The sequence below is a fragment of the Hemibagrus wyckioides genome, linkage group LG28, assembly GCF_019097595.1.
Source record: "Hemibagrus wyckioides isolate EC202008001 linkage group LG28, SWU_Hwy_1.0, whole genome shotgun sequence".
Taxonomy (NCBI): Eukaryota; Metazoa; Chordata; class Actinopteri; order Siluriformes; family Bagridae; genus Hemibagrus; species Hemibagrus wyckioides.
Genome location: NC_080737.1, coordinates 11,561,742 through 11,582,563, shown reverse-complemented (window position 1 = coordinate 11,582,563; position 20,822 = coordinate 11,561,742). Strand labels below are relative to the sequence as shown.

The window sequence follows — 20,822 nt, the reverse complement described above, 5'->3', positions numbered from 1 at the left end:
GCATGGTTGCTGGTGCCAGACTGTCTGCTTTGAGAAACTGCTGATCTTTCAGTATTTTTGCACACCACAGTCTCTAAAGATTACACAAAATAGTTAATAAAAAAACATCCAAGGAGTGTCAGCTTCATGGGCAAAAATACCTCGTCCGAATAGAATAACCAGACTGGTTCGAACTGAAATGAAAGCTATAGTAATTGAAATAACCGCTCTATACACCCCTGTTGAGCTGAAAAACATCAGTGAGGAGAAGACCACAGCAGATTCCACTGTCAATAAAAAGAGGAATCTGAGGCTACAGCAGACGCAGGCTTACAGATACTGGACTGCTGAAGAGTAAAAGAAAGAATAGGCGACTTTTCTTTTGTGGAAAAATTGCTGACTCTTGCAAGGTGGTGAATTTTAATTTCTTATTAGATTATGTTGATTCCGTGTGAATTAGTTACTACGACATTATTGGATTACTACAGAAGTGATAATGTATTAGAGTGAGCACATTAATATAAAGAATTACCGCTGTAGGAAACATTGTAAATCAAATTTGGACAGTGGATAGTACAATGAAAATAAGCCTATTTCACATATTAAGTGTTCTAGGCAATGCTGTCTTTCCCCGCTTGCCTTATGCATTGAGAGAAAAAATGCAGACTTGGTAAAGTTTAAGAATTCCAGATACTCAGACACACAATAACCCTTAAGTATCTGTCTACACAAGCTTATGCCTTTAGAATACTGACACACGACTGTTTACCAAGTTTGCACTAGCATTACCTTGCATGGGGAGTTTGCCTGTGCTTCATTAATTCTCTGTCTGTTCTTCTTTCTTTAAACCTATCTCCCAGTCTCTTTGCTCTAATGAGAGCATGACCATCTCAGCTGTCAGATCTGCGCTGCGATAAAGCCATAGAGCAGGTCAGATTACAAAGGTTGCAAGGTTTGTTTTCACAGAAATGCCTTAAACATAGCACAAATTTTTCCTCATCATCAGACCTCCTAGTAGAGCAAAGGACACACAGACACATGACCTGGTGCGTCATGGTCCCGGTCCTGGGTTGAAGACGAAAAAAAGTGAACTGTATAACTAATGAACTATATTTGAACTGTATAACTAATTTAGCTAACAATGTATGTCTTTTTGATAATGCGTGGAAAATTTGAGCATCATAGATTTCTTTTTAGTCTTAAAGACAGCAATTATGCTAACAATAATTATACAGTGTACCTCCTACTACTTAGTTCAACATGTGGAGGATGCAGATTTTCTTTTTTTAATTATTTATTTATTTTTGTTTAATCTAAAGATGGATTTGTCCACAGTTGAATTGAAATATAAGTACGTTCTTTAAACCTGGGCTGTTTTGTTCTGTTGCCTTTTTGTTCAAGAATGTTTTACAACAGTCATCTTTACTTTCTACCGACAAAAAATATTAAAAAATATTTACTTTGGAAATGTACGTGCCTTTTATACACAACTATACATCACAACTTTTATAACTTTTATTTTATTTATCTTTATTGTAGAGTTTTTAGCTATGAGTAAATTTCAGAGAAAGTGGAAAGACACAGTACTGGCATTTCCCAGCCAGCTCCGAGTTGAATAATGACCCGTCTCATCTTTATTTATTTCGTTAACACAGCATTAAAGTGCATTTCCAAAACCCGCAGTGGAAAAGACTTTCGAAGCTATGGCAGAGCTGCGGAAATAAAATACATGCATATAAAAGTGTTAAATAAAGCAATTTTGTTTTGCTCTACTTTTCGCAACAGTATCTTTAATTCATTGAATTAAATCTTCTTCATCAAAGTTAAATCAAATCATTAAATCAAAGTTCATCTTGTTAGACTTTTTAGCATATTTTATGTCATTGGAAACAAAGCATTGCAAGCAAGCAGACGTTGTTTAGCATATACAATGATTTCAGGGAGTTTCTTCACGGAAATGAGCGTGGCCATGTACAAGCTCATCAAGTTAGAATATGTGGGATTTATCAGTGGTTATTGTGTATAGCTGAGTGGATGCACTTGTGATAAATGCTATTTTTTGTGTGTATGGACAGCACTTATGCTCAAATTTAGTTGTACATATGCTTTGATAAATGAGACCCCTGGTTTGCAGCTAGCACAGAAAATCCTAACCACTACTCTACCTGGAAGTCAATTCCCATTTATGGCATGTCTTTGGTTTACATGTTACAGTTTAGTGGAAATAGCCTTGATTCAGTTAGACAGCAGTTTCTAGGCCTTACATTGTTCCTGGATCTGGTAAGAACTGGTATGGAAACGGATGGGTTAAAATACAATAGACCCTTGAATATGTACTGAAACACACATTAACAAAACAGCAGTACCTTAGCTGAGGTAACTTATTACACATCGCTCTAAGAGGAAATGAGTTTGATCATTTCTCTGCAATGGCTTCTTTGAATTCAGTAGAATCGGAACATTCTCCTGCTATTACTTTCTGCTGCTCTGAGACATCTTTTAGTCTAACAGATGGCATACACCAAGTGTCATAAAGCTCATAAGCAAGGCTGTTTGTGATGCTCAAACAACTGAACATGGTTTGAGGCTAATGTTATGTTCAATAATGATAAATCAACAGTTTTAAGCTCTACTTACTCAGCTACAGGAGCTACTGACTGTAAAGGCTGACAGTAACATGAGCCAGATGGTTATTGCATCATTGCAAATACAAAATACTGGAGTATACAGTGAAAATAAGATGTGCTGTTGGGCAAACACAGAGGAAAGCTTCACGTCTGCTGACGCACATTTCTTTGTATTTAAGTGCGTATAACAGTTCATTTACATTCTCTTTTGTGTGTGTGTATGTGTGTGTTAAAACATCCATTATCTGCGTTAATAATTACAGTGGGCTAGAAGGTAATCAGACCCCTTCACATTAGACTCAGTTCAGACTTAATCTAAAATGGATTAAAATGATGAAGCCTTTATTTGTCACATTACATTACATTTCTTGTATCCCAGCTTGCTGTGCTCATGGGAGAGCACAGAGCACTGCTGGAGCAGAGATGGTTAAGGCCCAACATTGGCAGCTTGGCAATGCATGGTTTGAAACTCCCAACTTTCTATTCAGTAATTCAAAGCCTTAACCATTGTACCACCATGGCACAAAAAAGAATTATTTTGCCCATTAAACTACTCACAAAAATCCAAAATAACAAAGCAAAAACAAGGTAATGTTTTGCAGATTTTGTAAGCCATACAATCTAAAATTGGGCAGTTACTCTCATGCTTCCTGGAAGATTCTCTCAAACTCAGTCAAATTGGATGGAGAGAGTCTGTGAACTGCTATCTTCAGGTCTCTCACCAAGATATGGGGTTCAAGTATGGCCTTGGGCTGGGTCACTCAATGGCATTTAGGGATTTGTCCTGAAGCAAATCTAGCATTGGCTTGGCTGTCTGCTTTGGGTCATTGTTGTGCTGAAAGGTGAACTGTTGCTTCTGACCACTCTTACATCCACCCTTTTCACAATTCTGACTAATTTCTCCATCTTTGCCATTAGAAATGCAAGATACTAGCATGCTTCACAATTGGGATGGTATTAGCCAGTTCCTAAGCCAGCTAGCACCCTGAGCGTCGGTCTCATCAGACCAGAGATCTCATGCTGTACTGTAAGTGCCTACCATGTGTTTTTTTTTTCCTCAGAAATGTTTCAGTTAAATCTGTAACACAATATCGTGCACATAAACCTAAACATTTTAAATAGTTTCAAAAAATCTACCTCATTTTAATGAGATTAATTCAAAGTGTGTGTATGTGTGTGTGTGTGTGCATTCTAGTAACTTTGATCAGACCTGATATTGCGTCAAACCCGCAGCACGCATCAAAAGTCCCGTGACAGTCAGCTGTCCTGTGATAGTCATAATGTCATGTGTATTACAGAGATTGTAGTTTTTGTAGGTAGCTGTATGTTTGGCTCAGATACTGATGACTTTTCTTTAATTAGAAATATAGCCTAAACTGTCTTGTATGATAATATTATATAGGAGAGGTTTGTTTAAAAACAATTGGTCATTCTGCAAATGACCAATTGTCAAATTTACTTCTGGACAGATACGTGTTAATTTCTGCCAAATGTTTAAATTCCCTAATGAGGATATTACATTATATTACAGCAAATCATTTTCACATTGTTCGAGTGGCCATGTTTATCCGAGCAACCTTAGCTTTGAACCATTAGAACGTAATCTTCTGATCTATATAAAGGTGAATCAGAACTATCATCGTTCTCCTCACGTTCAGGCAGCTAAAGTAATATATTTGCTCAGAGGAGAAACTCTGTCACACCCCTGATTTGGAAATGAAAGAAAAAAACAAATGATGTAGAACACCAACATTCAGCCAGTCAAAATGCTACCTGTACCTGACAATTTAGAAATGAATTCAATTCAACTTTATTTGTATAGTACTTTAACAGTGGACATTGTCTCAAAGTAGATTTACAGAAATACATAAGTCATTTCAAAATACACGATATGAGGAAGAACCCTTGAGAGGAACCAGACTCAGCAAGGAACCCGTCCTCATCTGGGTGACACCGGAGAGTGACATTATGAATAATGTCCTTTCTACAGCTGTATATAGTCAAGTGGAGTGTATCCATGGATACATTGATATGGTGTGTAACCAGGAGCTTTAGAGCAACTTATGAATCAACATGATTTCTTAATTCATTATAGATTTAACACTAATTCCTTCCATCAAATGTTCAGTGATGGAGACCCGAGCGCAAAAGTGACCATCGAAACAACAATTCAAAGCCGGTGCTATAGTCTCCAAGTGGTTCTATCTTTAGCCATCCCATATATCTCCAGGTATTTTGCTGGTGTTTGATGAGTGTTATTATTTTTTGCATTGCTTTTTTTTATTTACACTGGATGTTCAATTTTGGTCTCCGAGTAAGGAGTAAAATATTTACATTTGTTCTGTGGAAATGTAATGAACTACAGTCTGAGTTATATAAACTACAAGTCTTAGTCTTTTGATAAAAAAAGCCCTGACCTTTTCATTTACTTGAATATTTGATTCATGGATTATTTTATCGTACTTCTAAATCCTGGAAGCTTTTAATACCCTACAAAGATACCGGCTTTTAATTACAGACATAAGGAGTCTGCTACGATTGCAGTGAACACTGTTCTGAGCAGGACGAGGGCTTTTTGTGAAATGCTCTTATCACAAGGGTCTCTGGTAGTCACGTGAATGTTGTTTTCAGATGTGTGTAGCACGACTATTAGGAATGTGGCTTTAAATTCAATGCGATACATTGTGCCGTTTGTTGCACATCTGTAGGCTGCTGTGCGTCCGTGACGAGTAATTTACGTCACTGTGATGTTTGTGTGAGTGCTGTTGCAGCGCGTGCGCCGTGAGCTATTGTGGAATCATTTAGAGGTCAGTGCAATGTTGTGTTTCTATTTTTGACTGGCGGGTCCAGACTGAGTCACTGCAGTGGTCTTGGTGACATCACTCTGTCTGTGCTGCAGCTTATAATAGATTAAGCTTGTCGCGTACACGATACATCTCCCTTTTTTTCTCTCTGCGTGTGTGTGTGTGTGTGCTAGCAGCGTCGAGGTGAAGGCACACTGTTTCAATTATGCCTAAATACAGCATCCGCTGCTTTCTCACATTCCCTCTCCTCTGAATGAACGGAGCAGCCCACACATCATTCCCACCTGCATGGTTCATCTGCAGCATTTCTCTACACCTACATGTACAAGTACTTTCTTCCGTCGCCACTTCCGATTGACTTTTTATTAGTTAAACCTACCATATAGGTCACTTTGTAGGTGTACTATTGACTTGAGCCCATCTGTTGCTGCGCCTGTTGCTCTCGCTATCCATCAGTGGAAATGTACCACCACAAGCCAGATGTTATTTGGGTCTGCTCTGCTGCCAACCTGAGAATAATAACTCAAGTGGTGGCACCTCACAGCCCTTTCCAGTGATTCATCATCTTTTTACAGCCCTCGTAACAGTTTCGTGATTCCTCCCAGGTGTAAGTATTTTAATATTTGTTGCACATGCATCAGCCACCTTTCAGACAAAAAAATTCTGTAACATTGGCCACATTTTGCTGCAGCAACCATTGAAGGCTACATAAGAATGTAGTGATATTGAGGTATTGGACTACTAATCAGAAGGTCTTGAGTTCAAATCCCAGGAACACCAAGCTGCTACCACTGAGCCCCTAAGCAAGGCCCTTAACCCTCAATTGCTCAGTTGTATAAATGAGATTAATGTTAGCTGCCAAAGGTTAACTAAGCCCTTTAAAATTTACTCAAACTAGTATTTTTTTAAACAAATAAAATATTGAACTTGCTCATCTTTTGTTACCAGTTTTTTTTAATGAGGACTTGAATCAGTAGCCATCTGTGTGTAGAAGCTAAGCACTGGAAGTCCATCTTTATGTCCACTGTGGCAGAATCTTAAATAGTAATGCATTGTGTGTGCAGTACATTAGGTAGGTGATAGAATGCCATTATATTCCACCTTAACCGTTAAGTTTAACGGAAGCGCACTGAGATTCAACACAACTTTGTCAATTATTAAGTAAAAGGTTAGATATATAAAGCAAATCTAAAACTAATTATTTGCCGTTTGCTCTAAAAACTAAAGGCAAAACTTGTGCAAAAGCTCATTTCTCTAAAGTTCACTGTTGATGTTGATCCTCTTTATGATTGTTGAAATTCCAAACCTGCAGTACAGTGTTTTAACATAATGGTATGATAGGTTTCAACTTCATCATTGTAGCCTGTGCGATATCTAATGACATTTGTGACATTTTTACGATGGCACTGACACGACATCTCCTACGAAACCTACTGAAATTCCAAAACTAGCACTTTCTTATCAAATTTCCACAGTGTCCCTTTTATCTTAAAGATAGTTCAGTCTGACCTTTGTTAAAGCTTGTTAGTTTGTGTTCCTGGTCACACTGTGCAAGATGTAGCAGGATCAAATCTCTTCAAATATGCCTCTTTAAATGTTTAATCAAATGCATTGTCTTCCTCTTTTCTTTTCTTTTTTCTCTCACATGCAAAGACATGGAGAAAAATAATACTATCCAATTCCATGATGGTTTGCAGACCAGGTCATACTCTGTCTTCATTTTGTCAAAGTGCAGCCATGTGCAGGAAATGTGTCACATTATGGAAGAAAAAATGTATTGAGTTTATATTTGAGCAGGCAACACAGTGATGCAGCAAGTTATCATTGCCTCCTCACAGCTCCAGAGTCACTGGTTCAATTCTGACCTCGGGTTACTATGCAGATTTCGCATGTTCTTATCATATCTGTATGAGTTTCCTCCAAGGTTCAACAGTTTCCTGTCACATCCTAAAATGCCTGTAGCTGGATAAGTTACTGTGAATTATCCTTTCATGCGCATGCCATGGGGTATATTCAGTGTTAAAGTGGCTGTGACCAGGGAAAAAAACAGTTACTGATGATGAATGATTGTGTTATCTTTAAGAGGGTAGTGTTTAACAGAAGGATATGTGCAAAGCTGTAAAGGCAGACTCTTTTTCCGGCAGCTCAAAACCTGTGTCAAGGCCAGTCTCAGGGATATATATGCTCATTTGTAGTCCACTTGTCACTGGCATGCTGCTTGTTTAATGAACTCGGGCTAAGATCACTGCAGAGTTGTGTATTGTATCTTGTGCTTGTTTTGCTTAAAAGGATCATTACACTTTGTGAGAAATGTAGAAAATGGAAGAAGGAGGAAAGCAGCTGCTGCTACCTGCTTGTTTCTGGGCACAGAACTGTTTCACAGAGACAGTGAACATGTGCCTACCTGATTTTGTGTGCATTTAGTGTACTCAGTTCTCTAGTGTCAAAGCCCAGGTCTTTGTTTCCATGTCTCACTCTCTTTGTGTCTTTTTCTCTTACACCGCTTAGTCATGGCAGAGCTGTCTATTTTGTCACATCCATCGTCGATTACGAAGAGAATGGTCACAATCACTCACTTCAAACAGGCCTTATATAAGCTTAATCCCGAGTGATGTTTCATAAATGAATGCATTTAATCACACAAAACTGGCCAGCTCACTAAAGCTCTGAGATGGAAATGGAAGAAGGATTCATGGCTCAAACGATCAGCTTTTGTACTGTTCAGGCACTAACACAGCTTTGACATGATATAGTCATTCAAAAACTTGTTCATAACGGGAGTTTGCACTTTATTAGGAAGACCTGTACACATACAGCCAATTATCTGGCAGGAGTGTAATGCATAAAATCATGGAGAAACAGACCAGCAGCTTCAGGTCACGTTCAAATCAACCTTTCCTAATGAGGAAAAATGTTTGTTGGTTTGAGTATTTCCCAAACTGCTGATCTCCCAGGATTTAGACACATAACAGTCTCTACAGCACTTGCATAGAATAGTGTGAAAAAATAACAAATGACATTAAATGAGTGACAGTTCAGTTCTGTCAGCTCTGTTGGTGGAAATACCTTGTTGATGAGAGAGGGCAGAGGAACATGATCAGAATGGTTTAAGTCAACAAGAAGGGTACAGTAACGGGATAGAAGATCGTTAAAATGGGACAGATAAAGATGGCTACAATCATCTTCTGTCCAGTCTGGGTGAACGTGTGATTATTTGAGTTAGTGTATACTCCCTGTCATTTTCTCTGATATGTTTCATCAACAAGGCATTTCCACCGACAGACCCATTGTTCACTTGATATGGTTTTTTCAACACCATTCTGTTTAAACTCTAAAGACTGTGGTGTGTGAAAATCCCAGGAAATCAGCAAATTTCTGAAAACTAGCATGGTATTGAACTCCAACGATAAACTTGTCTGTAAACCACTTGTAGAACATTTTTAAGAACTGGTCTGTAAAATAGACAGCTCTGCCATGACTAAGCGGTATAAGAGAAAAAGACACAAAAAAAGAGAGTGAGACATGGAAACAAAGACCTGGGCTTTGACACTAGAGACCTGAGTACACTAAATGCACACAAAATCAGGTAGGCACATGTTCACTGTCTCTGTGAAACAGATTGTACAGATGCAATGGATAATAAATGGTGGAATGTTCCTTTAAAATGATGTAATAGTGTCGTGTGAAGTCAGATTTTTGTATCTTCTTAGTCACTACTTAGAAGACGACAAATGCAAAGTAAAGGACACAGCCCTTCATTTTTTTTTTGTTGAGTACAAAGTGTACACATGCAACAGATAGTTGCACTTCTGGGTATCTAAAATACCTGAGACTGATGTCTGCCCACACAGCTGGAGGAACAGAAGGTGTAAGCCTGTTCTTGATGGGTGCATAATTACCTTTTCAACTGTCCCTGACGAAAGCAGCCCAGCTCTTCCATGTGGTGAAAGAGCTAAACGTAATGAACCTTCTGCTCTGGGCACATGAAGTTAAGTCATTAATTCTGAATTGCTGCCCTGAAGGAGCAATGAACACACATGCCTGACAGTAACAGAGTCTAAAGAAGCTGTGGAGCTAGAAATGCACACAGAGGTTTGTTGTTTGATGGCTGTGTGAACTGACTCACACACTTTCCCAGCATGCATTTAAGAGCCTCGCTAACTATGATGACAAAGATTGTGATGGTCCAAGACAGGTTTCATAGCCGAGAGTCATGATTACTATAAAAATGGATTACTGGAAGCTGTGTGGGTAATATCATAAAATATGACTTCGTGGCTTCAAGGACGCAATAATGTAGAGTCCAGAAAATGGCAAGGCATTGTAATATTTTATTTCATATTTTCTTTTAATGGGCTTTTCTGGTGAATATACCGTGTTTGTGATTTATATTGAGATGTAAATTTGCTATGTTTGCTAATATTCATGAAGTTGAAGGTTATAGAATGATGGAATGGGCACATAGTCTGAACATTCGACATCCTTTGCAGCGTGTGTGCTAAGTTCTTGCCTGGTATTTCTGTCACAAGTCTTCAAAATTGTTGCTTTTGTTTTGTGCTGTCTGCATCTGTTTTGCCACATTCATATGTACACAACATGCAGATGGAAAGCCCATGAGGCCCTCAAACGTCACTGATGGTCCTATCACCCATGTGGCCCTTGTGACAACTATAACATTTAAGCTAAGTTTAAGCAATGGCTTTCTTGTGCTGAAATGGGTTGACACACAAATTTGTATGGGTCTATGACTTTTGAGGACTAGGAACTGACACCCCTGTAATTATGTTTAATGTATATGAGCTTGTCACTTGAAGGAATGCCACAAGAAGAGAGATCTGACAGAGATGTACTGCTGGAGTTGTACTTCCTTTAAAATGTTTCAACATATTTCATATTGCCTACTGAGAACAGACTGGTTAATATATCCTTATTACATTGTGCTTCCCTGGCTCTCGTGGATGTTTCAGCTTTTCAGGCTTCTCACATTATACCCGTGATTCATTCACGATTCATTTGTTCCCAGATTCACAGAACCGTGGCCACTTCTGTGGATGCCAGAGAGCTATAAGCCAAGGCAGATGAAATGTGATGCTGGAGGCTTGGATTCCAGCACAGTTTGATGAATTTCCTGCTGTAACATATCTGCTCATTAAGTGATGAATTAAACCAGGTTCATTAGAGCAGGGAAATCACTACACAGTATTGATGCATTATGGACACTTCAATGACCTGACTGAATAAACATACCAGATCAACGAGAGGGAGATGATCGGACGAACGAATATAAAAACCGAGCATCGTCACTGGAAGACAAATGCGTCCTCCCTTTTGGAGTGAACGCTACAAGGTCTCGCTGACGTCAAGAAAACAGCATGACGTCTGTCTGAAGGGGGCGTGTCCGCGCGCCGAGTAAAAACCCAAAGCGCAGCGCACCGACTTGACCATTAGTCCTCTGCCGCTCCGAAACACGCACAAAAGCGGACTACACGGGAGCGACTTTACAGCCTTTCTACGTCTACATCTATTTCTATTTATTCGTGAATGCACTGCACATTCGCTCAAGGACACTTGTCATGTAAGCGTCGGAGCTAAAAACAGCGACTTCAACCTCTGTGGGACGAGAAGATCGGCTCCTCTACAGCAACAGCGCCGAGTTGATCGCGTATAAAGTCACAGAGATTTAGTTCGTGTGTAGGGTCTGTTTTGTCGTCATCATGCCCAGCCTGCGTCAGTCATACACGGTGACGGTGCTCGAGGAGCCCCCGGCCTCTGTTTTCCCCTTCAGCAAAGCGGAGGCGCGCAGGAAAAGCGCGTCCGTGTCGCGCTCCATGCTGGTGTCCACTTTCGTCGGACTCCTCATTAACCAGGCGAAGGTGAGACACGATTCACGACCCTGTCCTTCAGAGTGTGCTTTCTTTAGACAAGTTTTCCTTTGTTTGTTTGTTTTTTTCCAGCTTAAGTGCGTAAATCTTCTTTGGGGTCTGGTGTGAGAAACATCACACATGTCCTGCTGCTGTAACCAGTAACCTGTAACCAGCTCTCGTCTCAACATATGATCATTTATTAACTAAAAAGAACTAATGCATTACTAGTCTGCCTATTAGAGAAAGCAATAGTTAGTGCACTTTAGCTAGCTGTGTTTCTACTCAAGAGTTTGGTTCTGCATCCTCTCTGCGTAACGCTGTGCTGCTTTCGCTTTGTCCATAGCGTACTGCGCACCTTCTACTGCGCATCTGCGCCGCTGAAAAGTGCAACAGTTTCTGTAGTTCATTTGTACACTCACAAATATTTTAACCTACTAAACTGTAGCTTAGGACTAAACTCGTGCCAACTAGTGTGTAAACTCGTCTGTTTAAAGACTCATTTAAAACTTACAAAAAGCTGTGGCATTGCCATTCAGACAGCCTAAATATTAGCATCATCTTTTTTCTAGTAGTCCTATACTAACACTGTACATTTCATCACTAAGAAAAAAAAAGTACTAAGTTAGGATTATAAGGTGCAGACACTTGTTGCTAGGCTGGAACTCTCAGCAGTACATCATTCGTACTTTTAGTGGAACATAATTGTTGGGAACGTCATTAAGGGACATAATTGGACCTTATGGACTACTGTTGTACTTTTGAGGGTGCACTGACATTGTCTCAACCCAGGGGACAAAATGCACATGTACCCTTTTGGTCTGGGTAATGGATAATGTACAATAATTGCAGACTTTTTTTTTTAATCTGATGGAGTCCTCCTAAATAGTACAATTAATATTTTCTTCTGCTCTAACACATCTGACTCACTTCATCAGTTCATTAACAGGCCTTTCAGCAGAATGACATAACTGTACTAGAGCAGGGAAAAGACTAAAATGAGATTTAAAGGACCAGGACTCTACAGGAAATTACAGATTGCACTTAGAGAATGCGTAATGAAATTAAGTGAACAGAAGTATTTCACTGTGAATAGCACCCCATGTGCTGTGTTCCATATCAGATAACATCCTTCCCAAACACGCATTAGATTTGAAGGTCAATTCACTTGGCATTGCATCATGAGTTTGACTTTGTCTGTGCACACGCACACTGCAGAAATGACCAGGGCATGCTGGCATATGTTTGATCTTTGATTTGAGAAGTCTTATCAGTATGCTGGCTTGCAGCAACCTGACTTGCCTTTGCTGTCATTATAAAAAGCATTTAATTTCACATAAAAGCCTGAGCTGTGTTCCAGTATTCCTGCAACGAGGAGAGCATGCTGTTACATAATCCGGATGATTTGGTGGGCAGCTGAGAGGCCCACTTTTGGAGGAATGTGCGTTATTAGTCAGGCCCTTTCTTTAGCTATAATAGTCATTTGCTCTTTCTGCTCACCCAGGCACTGTACATGACCATATATCTGTCCAGGAAAAGTGTCCACTTTTTATTTCTATGTCACTGTGGATGGCTCAGAAACAGCAATGACGAGTGTACAGTAGCAGCCATGGACTTGTTTAAGCGTTTGGCCTCATGCTCACTTGGCTCAGTGGATAGAAAGTGATGCCGCTTGGCACCATAAGCCCTCTTTAGACTGCATGTGACGGCATGTTGTATAATCTCAGGTTAAGGACACAATGTTCCTCCTTACCGTCTTTCAATGCTTGCCAACCAATTTGCATAGAGCCCTCAGCTTTCAGGATTAAGACCAATCGGTTTCCCCGCTACTCTGCTGCCTCCCAATGAGTGAACAGAGCAATGTGCCCTCCCAGTGGCAGTGTCAACAGGCTGCTCCGGAGTTTAGCCGTCTGTCATAGTACAGCATGAGAGTACATGGTCTCATGCATGCATACTTATACATATATATCATAGAGAAAAAAATGCTTTGTACATTTACATTTCTGCCATTTGGCAGACGCACTTATCCTAAGCGACGTACAAGCTTTGTAGGTTTGTATAAATAAATATCTAAATAAATAAAAACAGGTTTCCTTATGAGGATCGGCCAAAGATGTACAAAATTTCTATATACTCTATTAGTCTTTTTGTGGTATATTTCAATTGTTAGCCTTAGCACTAACTTTAACTTCGGTGTCCAAACAAAAGCCTTTTGCCACTTTCAGTTTTCATACTAAAATGTTTTTGTAATTATAAATGAATGCGACAGCCCATTCTGGTTCTGCAGGATGAAAATTGTCGTGTATTCCTGTGATCATCAGGACATTTGGTCTAAATACATGCTGGTACACACCTCCACCCTGGCGTGATGAAGAGATGAATCTCGTACTCGAGTTTGGGTGTAGGAGGGTGTTTGGGTGTGGGAGGAAGTTTGGGCGCAGTAGCCAGAGGCGCTCGTACGAGGCATCTGATTACTGTGGAGGTGTGAGAGGCTCGAGCTGTTGCTGATGAGTGACTCAGTTGCATGACTAAACCCATCAGGGTCAAACAGAATCCTACACATTACATTTTTTTTTTATTTAGTTCAAACTAGCTTAAGGTTCATTTAACAGGTTAATAACACACTATTTTACTATTAAGGACAGTGTTCTTTATTTTGGCGTAACCTGTGCAAGTGTGAGAAACCTTTTCATGTTGCCTAGTCCATTGTAACAGGTCATGCATATGGTTTAGCATTAGACGTTAATCAGTGGAAAATGCAGGTATCAGGAAGGCGCTGTGTATACCTAGAACTGGCCATGAGCCTCTCTGGAAAGCTGTAGTAGTGCACTAACCTGTTGTTTTTCAGTGGACTGGAACTATACCTGGAAAACTGCTGTAGTTCCGGACATGATATCTGATCAGCATGAAACGTGGTTTTGAGTGAACTTTACTGTGTAACACTGTGATGGTCCATTAAACTGTACTGTAACATCCTTAAACCAAATGAATATTGACCTTTTGTCCAGAAACAAATACACAGTGCAGTTGAAAATAGATTGTGCCAATTGTTCCTGATTCTTTTAGATTTCTGTTTGCAGTTGTGCATTGAATAAGTGGGTACAATATCCAGAAAATAGACCAGAAAACACTTCCTATTGACCTTTGGGAAAACAAATGTTTTCATTTGGAGGCTCAATTTAGATTTAAAGTGCATATGACACACCTTGATGTTACTATAGTTTGAGCAATCTGGCTGGTCTGGGTGGATTAAATAGCACGCATTATTGACAGACAGTGTTTTTTAAAGCCAGGAACAGACAGGCATGTGAAAGCACTCGAGAGAAAATAATGAATAATGAATAATGAATAATAATAATGAACCATTATTTATATGATATAATATTAGTTACTAGTTTTCAGGCTTGTCAATGAGCTTTTCTTTTAAGAGCTTTTACTTGCCTGGTGGCTCCTAGCTACTGGATTTATGATTTGTCCACCCTAGATTATAATAAACATCTTAGAAGCAAGACCTGACACTGTAGCATCTCCACAGCACTCTTTGTGTGTTCTGGACACCGTGTGCTTGTTTGTGTGATTTCTGCGAACTGTCAGAATCTCTGGAGAAAATGCAGCAAGCTTCGCCTCCATAGCTACCGTTCTATCGGCACAGCCGTCCTGTTACTGTACACTAATCCTCGGTTTAATAAACAGTTTGTTGTTTTTGTTGCCACGCATGTTGTGATGCGGCAGATGGAGCCTGTTTGTTTAGGAGAAGTGATGACCAGCGGGGGTCTCTCTTCAAATCTGCCCACATGCTGTTTGGAGGAATCAAAGCTCACAGCTCACACACAGGCTGTCTCCAGCATCAGTGTCCGTCATCATTACAGAGCGCTCTGCTGCCATTGGATTAATTTGAAACAGTGCACCCATATTTTCCTAACAGTTGTTTGGGTTATGAAACGGATCCAGCAGTTGTACTGTAACTGCAAAATACCAAAAGAATTGAGCAGCTCTCTGGATCCTCTTGTAATATGAACTCCTTTTCATTTAGTAGTGCAGAATCTTTCACCACTGAGATACCACTTCTGAGCACTCAGTAGTACAAATATATCCCGATTCCTCTCAAACTTTATTGTTATAACAGTGTATTCTGGCTGGAAAGTGTTTGCGGTTGCCTTATCTTGTCTAATAATCCTCCTCTCGATTTCTTTGTTACTCCTACAGAACTCCAAGAACGCTCAGGGACTCGTAGGCCTAAGGAACCTGGGGAACACGGTAAGAACTCAACACAAACGCATACATTAAAGCATACATCGCTGCATAAATCACCACCCAAAGGTTAGCGTGGAAAATATTTATTCTCACATTGATTATTTATGACATGGATTATTGATGACAACGGAGTTGCTCACTCTTTCCACAGTGCTTCATGAACTCCATTCTGCAGTGTCTGAGTAACACACACGACCTGCGTGACTACTGCCTGCGCAACACACACCGGACCGACCTCAACAACAACTGCAGGGCCAAGGCGGCTCTAATGGAGGGTATGTTCACATCCAGCTGTGTGACACTCAGATAGGGGGAGGGAATTTTTCATGTTCTAAAAAATTAGATTTCGATTCATGCCGTTTCTTTCTCGTTCTCTGCCAAAACGAATTGAAATCTAATCAAGAGGAGCCTATAGGTTATACATGATGCTCCATTGTTTTCACCTATGCTGTGTGTTTTTTCTATTGGCAAAATAATATAGTTTTCTTTCATTTTATAATCAATAAGCGCTTTATCCTGGTCAGGTTCACAGTGAATCTGGAGTCTATGCCACACACACACACATCAGGGTTGTTTTAGGGAGGCTGGAGTAAGCCGGAGAACCTCAGAAGGAACATATATGATCACAGAGAGATTATTAAAAAACGCTGATTTTATTTCTATTTGAAATGTCAGCATGCGGTCTGATTTACTGAGCACTCTGGATGCAGAATTAAATTTAGACTTCGATAGTATTGAAATACTAACCGAATTGACCTAATATTCATATGTGCATTTTCAGAGTTTGCCAAACTCACTCAGACACTGTGGACATCAGCGAGCCACGAAGCAATCAGCCCCTCTGACTTCAAGACTCAGATTCAGAAGTACGCTCCACGCTTCATGGGCTACAAGTAAGTCTCTACTCTTCAGATAAGACACGTCAGAGCGTGCTAATTAGCCTCACTATAGTCCCTATGTCCTCAGTTAAATGATTTATGAACCAACTGAAATATTAGACTCCACCAATCCATCTGATAGTACAAAGGATTCGATTTCCTTGCGTCTCCTTTCTCATATTTTGCTCTCTCTGTGTGGCTCACAGTCAGCAGGATGCTCAGGAGTTCCTGCGCTTCCTCCTGGATGGGTTGCATAACGAAGTGAACCGAGGCTCCCTTAGGCCCAGAGTGTCCATGGAGGACTTCGACCACCTCTCGTAAGAACACGCTTCATATTCCCAACCCTCTCACTGCTGTGGCTCTCAAAGTGAGGTCACCAGGGGTCATGACGCAGAGACAGGATCTCCCTGATTATTATATTTTTAGTACAGTGCCTGATCTCACAGTCCACTAATAATATTCAGAGTTATTATATTTATTATTGTGCTCTTTTAACAGTAGTATGTAAAGTTAGTAAGATGATGCTGGAGCCCTGTATACCAACAGATCTCTAATCTCAGTGGATAAAACCTTCTTTATCTAAAGCAAAATTCTCTTAAAAGTTATTTTAAGCTAGGTAACTGTTTGCCTGCTAACACACACATACACACAGAAAAACACTTATTAGAGGTTAGGTAAACACAATGACATGACATACCTTCAGTGAAATTGTTTGCTAGCATGCTAGCAGACTTGGCTAGCGATAGTTACATACAGGTTGTGTTTGGGTAAACGGTTGTTAGCTAATTAATAATAGATGGGTAGTGTCTAATATTAGTTAAACTAGCTGATTATGATAGCATTCACCGGCTTAGTGAGTTTGAATCACAAACTGCGTTCGCTGTAATGATCTAGCTAACTAATGTAAACTGAAACCCTTTAAATAGGAAACTGAAACTTTTTAATAAATGAAGTGCAAGTCATTTCAACGCACCTTATAATTTATCTTAGTTGCTTTTAGCCAATGGCAAATATTGCATCAAATACAAGTCTGTTGTGATCATAAAGGAGGGAAAATTTTACAGGATAGGTGTCACTGGATATAAACAGTCTAAGAATCCTGCTGTAAAGTGGACCATAGGTACTGACTGTGGTCTTGAGATCACACTCTTATTGTGTGTCCGTGTGTGTGTTTGTTTATATATCAGGGATGATGAGAAAGCCAAGAGAATGTGGAACAAGTACCTGGAGAGAGAAGACAGCAAAGTAGTTGGTGAGTATGACAAATATTTTTTCTTTGTGTGTGTCTGTGTGTGTGTGTGTGTGTTGGATTGCTAATGTGTGCTTTGTTCTTTTCCCATAAGATCTGTTTGTTGGCCAGTTGAAGAGTTCACTGACCTGCAGCGAGTGTGGCTTCTGCTCCACTGTATTCGATCCGTTCTGGGATCTGTCACTACCTATTGCCAAGGTTAACACACACACACACACAAAACACAAACAGGTCAGAGTTCCCTGTGTCAGAGTGTGTGGTAACTCTACTGTGTTCCTGCTTTAGAGCTCTGGAGAGGTGATGCTCATTGACTGCCTTCGGCTTTTCACTAAGGAAGACGTACTGGATGGGAATGAGAAACCTGTAAGTGTTTGTACATACTCTGTGTGTGTGTGTGTGTGTTATTCTAAGTACTCTAAGTATTAATTTTGTATAATTGTTTAAAAAATGTGTGGTTATATCTGTCAAATACTAAAAAAATCACTTGTGTAAAAAAGTTACCCTAATCCCTCTCTCTCTCTCTCTCTCTTGCTCTCTCTCTCTCTCTCTCTGTCTCTCTCTCTCTCTCTCTCTCTCTCTCTCTCACAGACATGCCAAAGGTGTAAAGCCAGACGGAAATGCACAAAGAAATTCACCATCCAGAAGTTCCCCAAAATCCTAGTGCTTCGTATCCTTTCTAAAAAATCACATTGCCAAGCAAACTATCACCAGTTCTGCAAATAATTTGACAATAGAACAGTGTAAACTTTACACAATAACATAAAAACTACTGTGTACAAACGTCCGTATGTGTCTGTAGGACCTTAACTCTCCATTTGGTTCAGATCTCAAGCGATTCTCTGAGGCTCGCCTGAAAACCGCCAAACTCTCCACTTTCGTCAACTTTCCCATCAAAGAGCTGGACCTGTGCGAGTTTGCGTCAGACAACAGCAGTATGTCCAGCATCCAGTCATCCTTTTATACCTTTTAATACAGTTTAAATGAATTGACCAGTAACATTTATACCACAATCAGCAACAGACAGAATCTGATATACCTCAGAAAAGTGTATTTAATCTCTTATCTCACTTTTTTCTCTTTCTTTCCTTTTATTTGTGTAGTGCATGCCGTCTACAACCTGTATGCGGTGTCTAATCACACAGGCACCACACTGGGTGGCCATTACACAGCATACTGCCGCAACCCGTCCACAGGAGAGTGGTACTCGTACAACGACTCCAGGTAACTCACAGCAAACTGCATGATGTTGCATGTCACAGGAACACATTGTTCCAAAGCTCTATTCATCTTTAAGATATTGTATCTAAATCTATACACACTTTTACATATCCTCTCTTTCTTGTTTTTAGGGTGAGCCCCATGTCCTCCAGCCAAGTGCGCAGCAGCGATGCCTACGTGCTGTTCTACGAGCTTGCAAACTCCTCGCGCTTGTGATCCGGCCTCCTCTCCACCCTCAAGAATGATTCTGGAATCAACCTGAGGCTATAACCTGGCCTGGACTAAACGGTCGTGCTTAGAGCCACAGCCTGAGGTTGCTTTTAAGACAGATTTATGAACAAAGACCTAGCACACACTCAAACTGAACTATGGGTGAATTCTTTGAAGCCTGGGACACAAGTTCAGATATAAACAAGCTCTATATAAGGGCTTCCTCATCCTGTATTCTGCTGGATGTAGACTGCTGCTGCTAAAGGGATGGGGATGAAAACACTCCTTGTAGGAAGTAAGAATGAAAGAAAGAAACTGGAACACTACCTCTCACAATGAGCAGGAACTTGTGTGTGTGTGTGTGTGTGTGTGAGTGAAGTTGGATGTCAAAGAACTATGCACTGTGTACCTGGAGCTCTTTGTTCCTTTACAGTCAGTCACCGTAACTGCATCGAGTTTAATGTTTAATTTATTTTGGTATTTTATTGTTTTTCGTTTTGAGACCTGGGTCACAGCACTGAGTGGTTCAGGGAAGGATATCATGTTCCACTCTTCACTTTTTACCCCAAATGTAATTTGACATGCTTGATCTCACCCAAAATCTTTTTCATTATTACATGCCCAGATCTTCAAATATTTGCTTCACACAGCATTGTTAAGCCTAAAGAGGATTCCATTATCATCAGCATCTGGCCTGTTCATAATTATTGGCTCTTATACTCTTTCATACTGCATTTTAAAACCATGCGAGTGAGCTGGATGGTCAGGGTTTGTACGCTTGTGTGTCGTTTACTGAAGATCTAGATGTAGTTCTGGGAGATTTATGGAAAAGATTGTGGTGAGATTGACCTCCATTACTTCTGATCTATTACTTTCAGAAGTAAATATCACCATGCATTTGGGGTACATGGAATGTTTTGTACATTTGAACTATTTTTCTATGTAACAGAAGAGATGAGTCGCCCCCTGGTGGAACTTATCTTTTCAACGCAGGCTTTGTTTTATTTAGTGACCACAGAATTCACTTTCACGTGGAAAACAGCTTTTACAGCACAAGGAGCCACATGGTGTATCTGCGCATTGTCTGTTTGAGAGAGACTGTGTGTGTGTGTGATGCAGATGGTGTGATATTTTATTTATGAAGTACATGTTATGAATGTATGTGTGTGAGAGAGTCATAATCATGTGACTAACACAGAACGAGTCCTTCCTGTCCATTGGGCTCCACATGTCAACTACTTGTGGCTTTTTAAAAGCCAGATAGATGTACATAGATAAATAAATTAACCAATTTGACCACAACAAGCATATTCAGCTCTTTTTTTAATTTTATTATTATTAATTATGTTGGATTATTCTTGAAGTTGAATTCTTATAAATATCTATAACCTGGGAGTTAGCCAAACAATACTCTTTGTTTAAGGGTAAATAATCAAAATGTACAGTAAAATGTTTTAATGCTAAGAAATACTTCAGACAAATGTATAATACAGTGGAAGGGAGATTTTAAAATGATACACCTATATGTAAGAATAAATTTAAACATAAGCGTAATAGATTTTTTAAGCTACTTTACGCTACTAAACCGGAAGTTCTATGAAGAACATATAATATAACAGTAGTTATGGATAAGATAATTTTATTAATCCCGATTTGTGTCAGAGTACACGGGAGAAAATGTGAAAAATATGAGAAAACATTATAACAGGGGCCATTATGACATGCCTAATATTGTGTTGGTC

At 39.8% G+C, this 20,822-nt stretch overlaps 1 protein-coding gene across 2 annotated transcripts in view; it reads left to right on the top strand.

Moving 5' to 3' along the window:
- The window catches only part of usp2b (ubiquitin specific peptidase 2b), a 41,199-nt gene extending 20,798 nt beyond the window's left edge, over positions 1-20,401 (top strand). The window contains exons 1-12 of one of the 2 annotated variants that reach the window (XM_058382593.1): positions 10,833-11,283; positions 15,478-15,528; positions 15,677-15,800; positions 16,307-16,418; positions 16,610-16,720; positions 17,591-17,655; positions 17,747-17,850; positions 17,938-18,015; positions 18,241-18,319; positions 18,477-18,584; positions 18,753-18,873; positions 19,002-20,398. In XM_058382593.1, the coding sequence (XP_058238576.1) occupies positions 11,125-11,283; positions 15,478-15,528; positions 15,677-15,800; positions 16,307-16,418; positions 16,610-16,720; positions 17,591-17,655; positions 17,747-17,850; positions 17,938-18,015; positions 18,241-18,319; positions 18,477-18,584; positions 18,753-18,873; positions 19,002-19,086 (1,197 nt within the window). In that variant the 5' untranslated portion in view covers positions 10,833-11,124 and the 3' untranslated portion in view covers positions 19,087-20,398. Of the gene's footprint in view, positions 1-10,832; positions 11,284-15,477; positions 15,529-15,676; positions 15,801-16,306; positions 16,419-16,609; positions 16,721-17,590; positions 17,656-17,746; positions 17,851-17,937; positions 18,016-18,240; positions 18,320-18,476; positions 18,585-18,752; positions 18,874-19,001 lie in introns of those variants that run through there. The other variant, XM_058382594.1, reaches the window with a different exon arrangement.
- Positions 20,402-20,822: the final 421 nt, after the last annotated feature.